Source organism: Chiroxiphia lanceolata, chromosome 6 (assembly GCF_009829145.1).
Source record: "Chiroxiphia lanceolata isolate bChiLan1 chromosome 6, bChiLan1.pri, whole genome shotgun sequence".
Classification (NCBI taxonomy): Eukaryota; Metazoa; Chordata; class Aves; order Passeriformes; family Pipridae; genus Chiroxiphia; species Chiroxiphia lanceolata.
This window is the reverse complement of record NC_045642.1, coordinates 8,327,246-8,342,564: the sequence shown is the minus strand read 5'-3', so window position 1 is coordinate 8,342,564 and position 15,319 is coordinate 8,327,246. Positions and strand designations below refer to the sequence as shown.

General features: G+C 45.0%; 1 protein-coding gene across 1 annotated transcript in view; it reads left to right on the top strand.

The window, feature by feature from the left end:
* Window positions 1-8,136: 8,136 nt before the first annotated feature.
* CSTF3 (cleavage stimulation factor subunit 3) overlaps window positions 8,137-15,319 on the top strand; it is a 47,965-nt gene continuing 40,782 nt past the window's right edge. Inside the window, exon 1 of the mRNA XM_032689931.1 lies at window positions 8,137-8,309. Within this exon, the coding sequence (XP_032545822.1) occupies window positions 8,280-8,309 (30 nt within the window). The 5' untranslated portion in view covers window positions 8,137-8,279. The remainder of the gene's footprint in view (window positions 8,310-15,319) is intronic.

The following is a 15,319-nucleotide window of genomic DNA, read 5'->3' as shown; positions in this document are numbered from 1 at the left end:
GCTTTTGTTTAGTTTTTTCAGCCCTGCACTGAAACTTCCAGTTCCACTCCCAGAATTCCACACAGATGAAGATTCCTCCCAGAGTAAAGGTACCACCAAAAAAGCCCTTGCTGCAAACGGAGTGCCCAGGCTGATCCATCAAGAGCACCAGAAAGCCAAAGCTTCCAGGCTTTCGTTCCTGGGGAGAAGGACTGTTGTTTGCTTTTTTAGGCCTACGCTGCAACTGCCATTCCCACTCCCAATATTCCAGACAGATGAAGATTCCTCCCAGACCAAAGGTGCCAGACCAGAAATCTCCTGCTGCCCATGGAGTGCCCAGGCTGACCCACCAAGTGCACCAGAAAGCCAAAGCTTCCAGGCTTTCTTTCCTGTGAAGAAGAGCTTTTGTTTAGTTTTTTCAGCCCTGCACTGAAACTTCCAGTTCCACTCCCAGAATTTGACACAGATGAAGATTCCTGCCCGAGCAAAGGTGCCACACCAGAATTCTTTTGCTGCCCATGGAGTGCCCAGGCTGACCCACCAAGTGCACCAGAAAGCCAAAGCTTCCAGGCTTTCTTTCCTGAGGGAGAAGGGCTTTTGTTTGGTTTTTTGAGCCCTGTGCTGCAACTGCCAGTCCCATTCCCAATATTCCAGACAGACCAAGATTCCTTCCAGACCAGAGATGCCAGGACAGAGATCTCTTGCTGCCCATGGAGTGCCCAGGCTGACCCACCAAGTGCACCAGAAAGCCAAAAGTTCCAGGCTTTCTTTCCTGTGAGGAAGAGCTTTTGGTTTTGGTTTTTTGAGCCCTGCACTGAAACTGCCAGTTCCACTCCCAGAATTCCACACAGATGAAGATTCCTCCCAGAGTAAAGGTACCACCAAAAAAGCTCTTGCTGCCCATGGAGTGCCCAGGCTGATCCACCAAGTACACCAGAAAGCCCAAGGTTCCAGGCTTTCTTTCCTTTGAATAAGAGCTTTTGTTTAGTTTTTTCAGCCCTGCACTGAAACTTCCAGTTCCACTCCCAGAATTCCACACAGATGAAGATTCCTCCCAGAGTAAAGGTACCACCAAAAAAGCCCTTGCTGCAAATGGAGTGCCCAGACTGATCCATCAAGAGCACCAGAAAGCCAAAGCTTCCAGGCTTTCGTTCCTGGGGAGAAGGACTGTTGTTTGCTTTTTTAGGCCTACGCTGCAACTGCCATTCCCACTCCCAATATTCCAGACAGATGAAGATTCCTCCCAGACCAAAGGTACCAGACCAGAAATCTCCTGCTGCCCATGGAGTGCCCAGGCTGACCCACCAAGTGCACCAGAAACCCAAAGCTTCCAGGCTTTCTTTCCTGTGAAGAAGAGCTTTTGTTTAGTTTTTTTGTACCCAGCACTCAAACTGCGAGTGCTACTCCCTGAAGATCCTCACAGACCAAGATTCCTCCCAGACCAAAGATGCCAGGACAGAGATCTCTTGCTGCCCATGGAGTGCCCAGGCTGACCCACCAAGTGCACCAGAAAGCCAAAAGTTCCAGGCTTTCGTTCCTGTGAAGAAGAGCTTTTGGTTTTGGTTTTTTGAGCCCTGCACTGAAACTTCCAGTTCCACTCCCAGAATTCCACACAGATGAAGATTCCTCCCAGAGTAAAGGTACCACCAAAAAAGCTCTTGCTGCCCATGGAGTGCCCAGGCTGACCCACCAAGTGCACCAGAAAGCCAAAGCTTCCAGGCTTTCTTTCCTGTTGGAGAAGGGCTTTTGTTTGCTTTTTCAGCCCTGTGCTTCAACTGCCATTCCCACTCCCAATATTCCAGACAGATGATGATTCCTCCCAGACCAAAGGTGCCAGACCAGAAATCTCCTGCTGCCCATGGAGTGCCCAGGCTGACCCACCAAGTGCACCAGAAAGCCAAAGCTTCCAGGCTTTCTTTCCTGTGAAGAAGAGCTTTTGTTTAGCTTTTTTTGCTCAGCACTGAAAATGCGAGTGGTACACTCTAAAATTCCACAAAGATGAAGATTCCTCCCAGACCAAAGGTACCACTAAAAAAAGCTCTTGCTGCCCATGGAGTGCCCAGGCTGACCCACCAAGTGCACCAGAAAGCCAAAAGTTCCAGGCTTTCTTTCCTGTGAAGAAGAGCTTTTGGTTTTGGTTTTTTGAGCCCTGCACTGAAACTGCCAGTTCCACTCCCAGAATTCCACACAGATGAAGATTCCTCCCAGAGTAAAGGTACCACCAAAAAAGCTCTTGCTGCCCATGGAGTGCCCAGGCTGACCCACCAAGTGCACCAGAAAGCCAAAGCTTCCAGGCTTTCTTTCCTGAGGGAGAAGGACCTTTGTTTGCTTTTTTCAGCCCTGTGCTGCAATTACCAGTCCCACTCTGAATATTCCAGTAAGACCAAGATTCCTTCCAGACCAAAGATGCCAGGACAAAGATCTCTTGCTGCCCATGGAGTGCCCAGGCTGACCCACCAAGTGCACCAGAAAGCCCAAGTTTCCAGGCTTTCTTTCCTGTGAAGAAGAGCTTTTGTTTAGTTTTTTGAGCCCTGCACTGAAACTTCCAGTTCCACTCCCAAAAATTCCACACAGATGAAGATTCCTGCCCGAGCAAAGGTGCCACACCAGAATTCTTTTGCTGCCCATGGAGTGCCCAGGCTGACCCACCAAGTGCACCAGAAAGCCAAAGCTTCCAGGCTTTCTTTCCTGTGAAGAAGAGCTTTTGTTTAGTTTTTTTGTACCCAGCACTCAAACTGCGAGTGGTACTCTCTAAAATACCACACAAGTGAAGATTCCTCCCAAAGCAAAGATACCACCAAAAAAGCTCTTGCTGCAAATGGAGTGCCCAGGCTGATCCATCAAGAGCACCAGAAAGCCAAAGCTTCCAGGCTTTTGTTCCTGGGGAGAAGGACTGTTGTTTGCTTTTTTAGGCCTACGCTGCAACTGCCATTCCCACTCCCAATATTCCAGACAGATGGAGATTCCTCCCAGACCAAAGGTGCCAGACCAGAAATCTCCTGCTGCCCATGGAGTGCCCAGGCTTACCCAAGTTCACGAGAAAGCCAAAGCTTCCAGGCTTTCTTTCCTGTGAATAAGAGTTTTTTCTAGTTTTTGGAGCCCTGCACTCAGACTGTGAGTGCTACTCCCTGAAGATCCTCACAGACCAAGATTCCTCCCAGACCAAAGGTGCCAGACCAGAAATCTCCTGCTGCCCATGGAGTGCTCAGGCTGACCCACCAAGTGCATCAGAAAGCCAAAGCTTCCAGGCTTTCTTTCCTGTGAATAAGCTTTTGTTTAGTTTTTGGAGCCCTGCACTGAAACTGCGAGTCCTACTCCCAAAAATTCCACACAGATGAAGATTCCTCCCAGAGCAAAGGTCCTGCCCAGTCTGTGGGCAGCCAGGGCTTTCTGTGCTGGCACCTTTTCCCTGGGAGGTGTCCTCATTTGTATCGGTTTGGGGGCTCGGGGGCCGGCACTGGCGGGGCGGGGCTGACGAGAGGGGCAGCAGCCCTGTGCCCCAGGACAGAAAGCTTCTCAGCTTTGGCTTTCAGGTGCAGTGTGTGGCACAGCCTGGGCAGTCCGTGGGCAGCCAGGGCTTTCTGTGCTGGTACCTTTTCCCTTGGAGGAATGTTCATTTGTATCCATTCTGGGGAGGTGGATCCGGCTATTGTATCGCACGGCTGGAGAAATGTAAACAGCAGCCCTTTGCCCCAGGATAGAAAGCCTGTTAGCTTTGTCTTTCAGGTGCAGTTGGTAGCACTGCCTGGGCACTCCCTGGGTAGCAAGAGGTTTTTGTCGTGGCACGTCTGGTCTGGGTGGAATCTTTGTCCATATGAACTTTGGGAGTTGGGCTTGTAGTTGCTGCACAGAGCTGATAAAAGCAAAGAACAGCCCTTATCCCCAGGACAGAAAGCATGTAAGTTTTGGCTTTCTGGTGCAGTTAGGGGGCCAGCCTGGACATTCCTTTTGGAGCAAGAGCTTTCTGGGTTGGCACCTTTGGTCTGGGAGCAATCTTTGTCCGTACGAAATTTTGGGAGTCGGGCTGATGGCTGCAGTGCTGGGCTGAAAAAAGCAAATAGCCCTTATCTCCAGTACAGAAAGCCTGTAAGCTTTGGCTTTCTGGTGCAGTTGGTGGGCCAGCCTGGGCACTCCATTGGCAGTCAGAACTTTCTCTCCTTGCACCTTTGTTCTCAGAGGAATCTTTGTCCATATTCAATTTTTGGGGCTGGACTGCCTATTTCTGCTCTGGGATTCCTTCAAGTGAACAACAGCCCTTTTCCCCTGGAAAGAAAGCCCTTACCTCATGGTTTAGGTGCTGTTGGTGGTCCAGCTTGGGCACTCCATGGCCAGCACGAGCTTTCTGTTGTGGTACTTTTGGTCTGTGAGCAATCTTTTTCCGTATTCAGTTTTGGGAGACGCACTGCCTATTTTGTCTCTTGGATTCCTTCAAGCAAACAACAGCTCTTCTCCCCTGGAAAGAAAGCCCTTATCTTCATGGTTTCTTGGGCAGTCGTTGGGCCAGCCTGGGTATTCCATAGGTGTCAAGAACTTTCTCTCCTGGCACCTTTTGTCTGGCAGTAATCTTTGTCCGTGTTCAATTTTGGGATTCAGAGTGGCAATGTCATCACAGGGCTGAAAAAACAGGACAAGAGCCATTTTTTACAGGAAAGAAACCACTAACCTTTGGGTTTTAGGTGCAGTTGGTGGGTAAGGCTGGGCACTCCATGGGCAGCAAGAGCTTTCTGTTCTTGCACCTTTTGTCTCGGACGAAACTTCATTAGAATTCAAATTTGGGAGTCGGACTGGCACTTTCAGCACAGAGCTGAGAAAAGAGAACAACAGCTCTTTCCCACCCCCCACCCCCCCCCCGAAAGAAAGCCTGTAACCTTTGGGTTTCAGGTGCAGTTGGGTTGCCAGCCTTGGCACTCTGTGAACAGCAAAAGTTTTCTGTGGTGGCACCTTTCGTATGGGAGGAATCTTCGTCCATGTTCAATTTTGGGAGTTTGAGTGCCGACTTCGGCACGGGATTCCTGAAAATGAACAACACCCCTTTTCCACAGGAAAGAAAGCACTTACCGTTGTGGGTTTTTGTGTAGTTGGTGGGCCAGCCTGGGCACTCCATGGGCAGCAAGAGCTTTCTCTGGTTGCACCATTTGTCTGGTAGGAATCCTCATCCATATTTATTTTTTTAGAGCTGGACTGCCTATTTCAGCTCTAGGATTCCTGCAAGCGAACAACAGCCCGTTTCCCCTGGAAAGAAAGCCCTTACCTTCATGGTTCCCCTGCAGTTGGTGGGGCAGCCTGGGCACTCCATGGGCAGCAAGAGCTTTCTGTCCCAGCATCTGAGCAGACCAGCTCAGCCCAGCTCTCCTGGAAGACCTAATGAGATGACCAGGGACAGAGCCGAGCTTGTTGGTGGGAGATTCATACTGCAGGGAGAAGCTCCTCTCCACCCAGCCCAGGTGAGCCCAGCTGAGCCCAGGTGGTCCTCACTGCTTCTCTTACCCCAGGCGCGAGGCCTCGAGCTGCTCCACAGGAGATGACACGGCTTCAGAAGGAAGGGAAGGAACAGCCCCATTCCAAAAGAACTTCTGGGCTGTGCAGAAGGAATTGGCAACTAAGGAGTTGTTGCAAGCTTAGCTGTTGCATCCTCATGATTTGCTCTCAGGCCATCAGGGAGGAAGCTCCAGATCAGCCCTGTCAAATGGGCCAACTGACACAAAGTTACAAGCCAGGGGACTTCTGTGTTAGGCCCAAATTTAAGTAACAGAGAGGCAAGCCCTGAGTTAACCTAACCCTGCTGTGTTCTAAACTCTAAATTTTAAAGACAAGGAAACCTTTTCAAACTTACTTTGAGGCACAACCTATCATTTACACAGGTTTTTAAAGTTATACTGCCCCTTTTGAGATTCTCACCAAAGCATAAATACCTGCATTATCACACAGCTGTGAAAAGGTTCACATTTAACTGCAAAACAAGGCAAGTTATTGGGGCTGAAAGTGGTACAATGCACCAGTAAGAATTAAAAATTTTGTTTTCTTTCTGAACGTGAGTGCTCCTCTTAATTCTCTGCAACCAACAGCTGAGGGTTAAGACCATGTCTTAGAGCTGCAGCTCCTTGAAGCTGTCACAGCATGAAGGGAACAGCACCAGTTGTATTTACAGCAGTAGGGGTTTGCCCCAGGTCTGTCCCCTGGATGGAATCACAAAATTCAAGAACAGCACCAGTTTGAGAGAGAACACATTGTTTTATTATTATGTAGGATGAGGGAGCAAAAGTCTTAATGACAGCAGGCATCACTTATTTTGCTCATCCACTAACTTGTTCCATTAGACAAGGTGTTCTTGGCGCTGTCACCTTCCAAAAACGCCTTTATTGTTCTATGAAGCTGAAGGAGTCAATCCCAAAAACAGAAGCAGCTAAAATTAGAACAACCCAAAGAACTAGAAAAAAATTCAACCAGGACAGTGAGACAGCTGACACTCTGCAGTCCCAGAATAACATACCTATTGTCTAAGTAGGGGTGTCACCAGCACTGCTTTAAGCAATGACTTTGAAGGAATTGGTTCCTAGGTGAGAAGTGGAAAAACAACACACTGATGAATTGGAAATGCAGGTTTTTGGGGAAAGAAATTGTATTTATTTATCAAATATTTTCAAAACTGAGTCTGTTGTGACATGGAAGTAATAGCCCCTAAGAAACAACAAATTAGGCCCATGTCACAAAATCAGCGTTCTCCAAGAACAGGACAGCTTATTTATCACCACAGATGAACAGGCACGTTTGTATTTCAGTTCTGAAGAATCAAAATTCTGAGAAGAAAAATGTTACTGCACCGATGAGTCAAGTGTTTATTATCTTTTTCTTTTCTCAAGCGAAGCTTCAGGTTACATGTGATGTTTTCCTTGTGTCCTTTTTCCACGCGTTTCTGTGGCTTAAGAAAGTGGCTGCTGTACAATTTGAAAATCACACTGTTGCTGTGGAGGCAGCTAAGTCAGCTTTCACCCTGGTACCTGCCAAACCTCCTCCAGTGATTTTTTTTTTTAATCACACAGCACAGTTTTTCCGCACCAGCTGATTCAAAGACTTTCTTTCATGGTCGGGGGGTGAATATTTTGTAAATAAAATTAAGCAGTTTTAGGGGGAGCTGCCTCCTTTGCTCTCGAGGTCTGTTGAGACAGCGACCTCTTAGCGTGTGTTTTGAAGTTGCCTCCTCGATGAGCAGGAGCTCGGGGGAGGTGGAATCGTTCCCGTAAATCGGCAACAAGAAGCCCCCAAGGCTCGATCTGAGAGCATTAGTGGCCAGACATTCTTTTATTATCAGCGCTGACCACACAGAAGGCTCACTCCTCTAATCGTGTGTGTTTACTTACATTACATATGCACCTAAGGTCTTACATATTCACGCCTTCTCGCATAAAGTTCATGCATATGTTAATTAGCTCAAAGAAGTTTTTCTTCCGAAGTCCTAATTTGGTCACTAGAGGGTGTTCTGGTGGTCTCTTAGTGGTCGTTTGGAGCTTGAACTTTACTATACTAGAACTTGCCCGCTGAGCAGCCTATTTACAGCTGGCTGGAAAGTGTCTTTGTTCAACATTTCTTAGCCAAAAACTGGATACTTATGTTACCCTTGCTTTAACTAAAGCATTCAGAAACTTGGCTTGTTCGGTTACTACCTTAACAGAAACTTACATTGTAAAGGCCGACAAAAATTTACTGAACAACGGAGAATTATTGCTCATATTTTTACACTGTAGAGGCCGACAGAAAATTGCTGAACATTGAAGCATTATTGCTGTTAATTTTTTACACTGTGAAGGCCAGTGGAAAATTCACTGAGCAATGGTTACACCAAAGCCTCCCGGTTTCCAAGGCCCTCCCAGGGAACAGGGAGCGAGCGATGGGAGTGAACAACGACACGGCGGGCGCCACAGCGACTGCCGGGCCCCTGCTTCGGCTACCCCTCAGGTACGGGTCCGGGGCGGGCGCCGGGGCTCCGTCCTGCCCCTGCCGCCGGTGAGAGAGAGAGGGAGAAAGAGAAGGAGCAAAAACAGGGCTGGGAGGGACGGACTAAGGAAGTCCGGGCAGCGCCTTCCTCATGGCCGCCCCCTCTGCGGCCTCTTCCGCCCGCCCCCGCGCGCGCCGATGACGCACTTCCGCCCCCCCGCCCCCGGCCCGGAGGCGCCGCCGCCATTTTGCCGCTCGGTTGCTGCTGGGTCCGGGCGCGGCGGTAGCGGCGGGAGCAGCTCCTGAAAGGAGGTTTGTTTGACCTCACTCGGGGCCCTGCGCGCCCCAAGAGCGGCCTGTAGTGCGCCATGTCCGGAGAGGGGAGCGCCGGCGACCAGGTGAGCGGGGAGCTGGGTGAGCTCAGCCGACCAGGGGAGCGGGGCGGCGCGGGGCCCAGGGGAGCGAGGGAGCCTCGCTTATTTCTAGTCCTTGAGCGCACCTAGCTCGAGAGGAAAATTCCGACCCGGATAAGCTTTTTAGGCTGATAATTTGCTGTGTTTGGTGAAGCGAGCGCTTGCCGTTTAATGAACGAGGCCTCTTTAACGACACCTTCTTCTTCCGGGAAAAAGCATTATTAAAACGCGTTTAAATTAGAAAAAAAAAATTAAAATACACTTATTTGATTACGAGATTTCTTTATTGTACGGCACAGATTTCCTCTAGTGTGAAAATAGCTGCAGTTTCAGTGGAATTTGGCCTGTTTTTTTTTTTTTTTTTTCAATAGACTAAAATACGTATTTACCATAACTTGTTATTTTTATAGGGAGGTGCAGTCAGGGTGTTGTACATAATCTGTTTTAATCTTATGTTACTGTGTACTGTCTCCTGCTTGCTGGCAGAATTTTTCCAAACTGGCTTTTCTTTTCTTTTCTTTTTTTTTTTTTTTGGTAGTTGGGATTAGGTTTAAAATCGGTGTCAGTTGGAGAGGTGGGGATGGAAGTTCCTGGCGGAGGGAGGAGTGATTGATAACACAGTCACGTGCCTTAGTGGCCACGGTAGCCTTGAAAAACGCTTCAAGTTAAAGCTGATGACTCAGTGCTTCTTTAGGAAGCTTTTTTTTTTTTTTTTTTTTTTTTTTTTTTTTAAACGTAATTTTCTTTACAAAAATCAGGTTAATTTTTGCGTGTTTGGGCCTTTACCCCGAAAGGCTGGGGGTGTAAATTTTACGAAATCACCAATCCGGTGGAGGGGGTGGGTGGGTGTAGGAAAGACAAACGCTCACAGTGTAAAATATCCGGGTTTGGCCTCGTTGGGAGAATATCCCCAAAATTGCCAGCCTTTGTGCTCCAAGCTGACCAGGTTAGTAAGTGTACTTCGGAGTATATTTTTGAGTAGGAGATTCTTCAGGATGGTTCATTTCATGGCTACAAAGAAGTAAGAATATGCTACAGCAAAGTTCTGTTAATCCTGGTGTGTAATGTTTCACATTTAATCTTTGCATTCCTATATATATATATATATATAAAATAATGGATGTTTTATTGCACAGTTGAGCTGTTGGTCAAAGCAGTGTGTGTGTGTTTCTGTAGCTTGTAATGCCTTACTATTTAACTTAAACAATGCTGGCTTAAGGTTTTATTTTCTTTTGCGAGGGAGTGTTTGATATGCAAAAAAAGGCTGAATTACTGTCTGTAGAGTGAAGTAAAAGTTATTCTGTGAAGTAACAGCTGCAGCGTGTCCACATCACAGAGGGGTCTAGTATTAAAAAAACTGTAAATGTTTATTTGCAGCCCACAAAAGCACCTGATTTAACATATGATCAGGGGGTTGGTCCATGTTAAAGTTCATCTTTTTTGCCCACTGTGATTACTGTGTTCACGTTGGGGGCACTTTAAGTAAAAATAAAATATAAAGCTTTTGTAGACTGGGTTAATTTTTTTTGTCGTTTTTTTGCTGCTTCATCCTCTTTACGATGCATTTGATTTCCTACAAGTCTCTAATTTTGTTATAGTCAGTTTTCTCCCTTCCATCAGGTTTCTTCAGCTTCAACAGCTTGTCCTCCACAGCCTTTTTTTCTTGCCTGACAGACTTCTGTCTCTGACTCTGAGTGTTACAACAGGCCACAACTTGATCTCTGTGCCTTTAGCAACACTGCCATGGAGTTTCCAGCACCAGAGGCTCCCACTCATCCCGTGGTGTAGGAGAGAGGTCCCTTCAGTGAGCAGGGTGCCAGCCTGGCTGTGGGTGTGCAGGGCATGGGAGACCCAAATCCACCTGTCTGTGGAAAAAGGAACAGCAGAGCCCTGTGAGTGGGGCAGCTGTGCCTTGGCCCTGCCCCACCCTGCAGCTGCTGCAGGGCACTCTGACTTAGCACAGTGTTCTTAGGGCTGTAAATGTGCCCTTCTGTGGGAGGCTGAAGCTGGGCAGAGGTTGGGTTGCACCTGGCTTTCCTGTTTCAGGTTTCATTTTCTGCTTCCCCCAGCAGCTCCTGAGGTTTTGGGTGCCATTTTCCTTGGCAGTCACACGGATCAGTGTGAAGGGGGCACCACGAAGTTCATTTAAGATGGAAATGTGGTAGTTCATGATGCAGGTTTAAAGCTCTTTAATAAGTCAGTGTTTGACTCACTGACCTGCAGGGGAGTCTGTGTCTTGCTTCCCAGGGCTCAGCTTTTGGAGGGGACTTCCAAAGGCAGCCAGGGGAAACACAGATTGTCCTGCTGTCTCCAGCAAGTACAGAGCTCTGGCAGTGTAGAAAGGAAGGACAGAGGTGAATGTTGGATGTGGGGAGGGCAGGAGAGTAAAGGTATTACAGGGTTTAAGAACTAGGTGGGCTTTAGGTGGCTTTATTATACTGGGGGCAGCGCAGCTGAAATGTGGCCTTACTGCATTTAGGCCAAGCTTAGGCCCAGGAATTGTTGGACTGCTTTCCTGGGTGGATCAGGAGCCTGAGCTGTTTATGTAGGTTGTCTCCTCCTTACACTGTTATTGTAGAACAAGATGGAGCTGTAGCCATCACTATTCTAGTAGATTTTAAATTCTTGCACTCTGTTAACTGTGCTGGATCCAACTTAATTCTGCAGAACCAGTTGAATGGTGTCAGGACTTAAAATCTGTTAAGCCCCTGCCAGACATGATGTTTAACAAACCAGACTTTCCAGGATCAGTTTTTGGAATAGCAAACAGCCCTCTCTGTGTCGTAGACATGCACGTTTGTAGACTGGAAGGCTGTATCTGCCACTGTTGGCCAGAAAATTCCCTGACAAGCTGTTCCCAGTCTTGTGTCAAGCTTACAAAGAGCACATGCTTGCACCTCTGTCTGTCTTTACATTTTTTGGACCTTAATGTACACATCTAGTTCCATTTCAGTCGTGGCTGTTCCATGTACTCTCTAACAAGACCTGAAGTCATTGTGCTTTCTTCCTCTTTTTACCATGGCACAAACAGGGTTTTTTCCCACTTAATATATATTTACCAGGCATCAGTTTTATCTGAAGACGATGTAACATTTGCTTTACCTCTGCACTAGTTGCCTTCTAATCTTTTAAGGCTGGAATACACATTTCAGATTTGCTGTGACTGTTTCCAAGACACATCCCCCAATGTGTGTGATGCATATGTGATACATGAATATGGATCTGGTCAAAGACTGAGCTGGGGGGAAAAAGATGTTTGTATTGTCTCTGTGACTACAGAAAATACCTCTAGAACAGTCTACTCTCATTGCTTGCTGGTACTTTTCTGTTTTTTTTTTTTTTACTCCTTTCTCCTTTTTTTTTTTTTACTCCTTTGTGGTTTTTTTTTTTTTTTACTCCTTTCTCCTTTTTTTTACTCCTTTCTCCTTTTTTTTACTCCTTTCTCCTTTTTTTTTTTACTCCTTTCTCAAGTTCATGTCTTGTGTCTGTTTGAGGTGGTACGTCATGAAAGTTTTTGCATTCTAAATACAATTCTACAATACTAAATGTAATTAACTTTAACATTTTAAAAATAGATGTCATTGAGTGCAAGGCTTGAAAGCAGAAGGTTATTTTTGCAGGACTGTGGGTTTAGTGTCTCAGGAGGAGCCGTTTGAAGGAAACTTCTCTAAGAGCGTATTTTATATGATACCTGTAAAACTGGGTTTATTGTCACTGTTAATGTTTACTGTAAGAACAGGTTGTAAACAGAATGAACACAAGTATTGATGAAGACATTTGTCTTGGCAATGTGGTGGTTTTATGGCAGTTTTTACACAGTTGTGAATAAACTATGATTTAGGTGCATTTCCAGAGTCAGTAAGTTCCAGGTATGGCAGCAAGAACTTGAAGTGGAAAATGTGTCAGTCTAAAGTTTGGGAAACGGTCCCGTGAGGAAAGAAGAGTAATCATTACTAATCTAAAGCTCTTGGTTTATCTAGAGTTCTGAAACAGCCCACAATGTGTTGGGCTGGGGCAGTACTTACAAAACTATCCTTTTTTAGTTATTTGAGATGAAAGTACTGGGCTATCTCTGCTCATAGTGATCCAGTCTTAAAGGACAACATTTTTTCAAGACTGCTGGCAGTTAAATTCATTCAATAGCAGAACAGAAGCCAAGGCATTAAAAACATTTAAGAAAGTGCAAGGATTGGTAAGCTGTAACTGTAGTGAAGGGATGTGTTACTGAGGAAAGGATTTTAAAACTTCTTCTATGCACATACAGCTATAAATAAACTTTCAGGAAGGAAAACCCTTAGGCTTGGCAAACCTGTAAATTTACCAAACTGGAAAAGTAACAATGCTGGTTAAGTTCAGTGTTAATATGTTTGAAATTGTATACATTGGGTCTCTTACAGTCCAGGTTTGATAAATAGCCAGCCAAAAACACCAGGCAGTGGCTTCTGTGGAATGGACCTAGACTTCCTTTTGAATATTGAACCAGTTTGACTAAACTAGCCATTAAAATTCCTGCCTTTTCCTGTACAACAGCCTGTGTGTCTTGTTTGTAGGAGTTCTTGTTTCCTAATTAGTGGTGGTTTTTAAGTCATCTTAAACTGTCCGCTTCACAGGTGGAACAGCTGGTTTAAATACATCTCCTTTTCCCTGCAGAAGATCCTTCTGTGGAAACAGGAGGATACCTTAAGAAATTCGATGCATTAAGTGGTGCAAATAATTGAAAGGTGTTTAGCTAAGTATTTTCTTACACTCTTTGGAATCATGGTTCATTCAAGAGGCCTGAGGAAACTGTTGCTTTTACCTGGACGGTATAAAACAATTTTTCCTTGAAGGTGATTGATAAATAACTTTATGTAAATATTAGAAGTCAACTTTGTTTCTTCTGATTTTTTTTCTCTCTGACATTCTTTGTGAATTTAGATTTGGATTTTGTTTGCAGTTGATGTATTTTGCAGGAAGGAGTTCCTAGACTTCTTGCTAGATAATTTGGTTTTAGATTCTTTTCAGATTTTGGAAAGATCATTTTACACTTTTAGTATCTGTGAAACCCAAAATCTGTTCGTATTTGTCAGTGTATAAATAATAAAAGGGAAGCTGTGAACTGGACTAGGTGGTAAGAAGACACAGAACCCTAAGTGCTAAAATAATTCCATGACCTTCAGAGGGTTGTTTGTGGGACAGGAGCCTGATTATGTGGATGTATACTGAAAACAGCTATCAAAAACAGAGGGAAAAAGTGTTTTTACAGTGTGTATGCAATAATTCATTGTGACACTTCTTTTTAAGGCAGTAAAGAAAAGTTAAAAGCCAGTATCTATCTCTGATTAGGTTCAGTTTTATAGTAGTTTAAGCTGATCTAAGTTGGGACTGCTGAGGTCTTGAATGGTTTTGCATCCTTTATTCTGCATTGATCTGGTCCTGAAATCAGGGGATTGAACTGTTAAAAAGTTAATCACTTTTCTGATCGGATTATTTTTCTGCTGATTTAACTCCAGGAACTGGCTTGTTCCAGGATGAGATTAGGTGAGAATGCTTGTCTAGGGGCAGGATCATGGCAGTGAACACCCAAGAATTAAATGTTCACAGTTTGGGATATTGGGGGTTGTGCAGGCTGTACAATGAAAAAAAAATAATCAACAGCTACGTAGCCTTGAACTGCTAACAGCAGGTGTGAGCCCAGAGTGCAGTGAACATGCAGCTTTCAAAAGTGGGGTCACATGTCTCTCTCTGCCTCTAGCTGAGTTAGGTTGGAAGTCAAGCTCCTGGTTCCCTTTTGCTGTCTGTGTGCAGTGGGTGTTCATCCTCACAGATCTGGTGTGTGGCTCAATGTGTGTTTGCTCACACACCCAGTTCTGGCAATCCTGGAAATCCTAAGGGTTGATTCCTCCAGTCTGTCAGGAGTGGTGATTTGTGAAGATGCAAAGTAAAGAGGTCTTATTTTCCCTCAGGTAGAACCAGGACACTGATTTGCTTGTGTGTCCATGAAATGTGGGTGGCTTCTTCACATCCTGGAGATGGATAGGGACAGGAGAGGGAGTTCACACTGGCTGAAGAAAATTGTTTTCTTACATAAGGTAGAAGCAAGTTCAGACAGTCTAGTTTAAATCTCTGATCATATAGTTATTTTCAATTCTGCAGAGCACCTGTGTAGAGTGTGGAGAACTCTTATCTGCCTCTGCTAAGGGAATATTTGCCAATTTAGGAAATTATAGTCTTTTTTATTTTCCAACAAAAGAATGGACTTACTGTGCTTCTTACACAGACTGAGTCCTGTATCAAATGTGCAAAATTAACTTGGGATTGCTATAGTTATGCATCTTACCCACTTCTCCTTTTTCATGAGCTGTTTCAGCCTTTCTGAGTTTATGACCCTATATCTACCCAGGTGAAATCAAATTTCTGTATTAGTTGAACTGTAACGTGGTATTACGGAGTCAAAGTATGGAAATTTATAAATTTACTAATTTTGAGCTGACAATTTTGAGTTACTGCTTTTTAATTTGATTTAAAAAATCAAATTAATTTGGTAATAGTTTAATGTGGGACTTGATACTTGCCTTCAAGCTACACTGCTTTGCACTGAGCAATTAATGTTAAGAATTACTTCAAAAGTAAATTAAAAAGAATAATGATCTTTAAACTCCTACAAAACCCTTCCACTTGATTTTTTTCTTTTCCCTTTAATGCATATCTTCCATTACATGTCCATTTCAGGGTTCTGCAACAGTTTTGATCATTTGTCCATTTTATAAGTAATTTTATTTTAAAAAATAATTTTTTTTTTAAATTCAGAAGGTTGCACTGACCTGTACCATGTGCTCTGGGATAACCCTGCTTGACCAGGGAGGTTGGACCAGACAATCCACTGTGGTTCCTTCCAAACTGAGACCCATCCTGTGATTCTGTGACCTAGACCCAATGTTAACAATGAAAATTATTTCCTTGAAATAATCATTTAGCAGTTGACAGGGGCTTTTAGAAATTTTTCTGCACGGTAA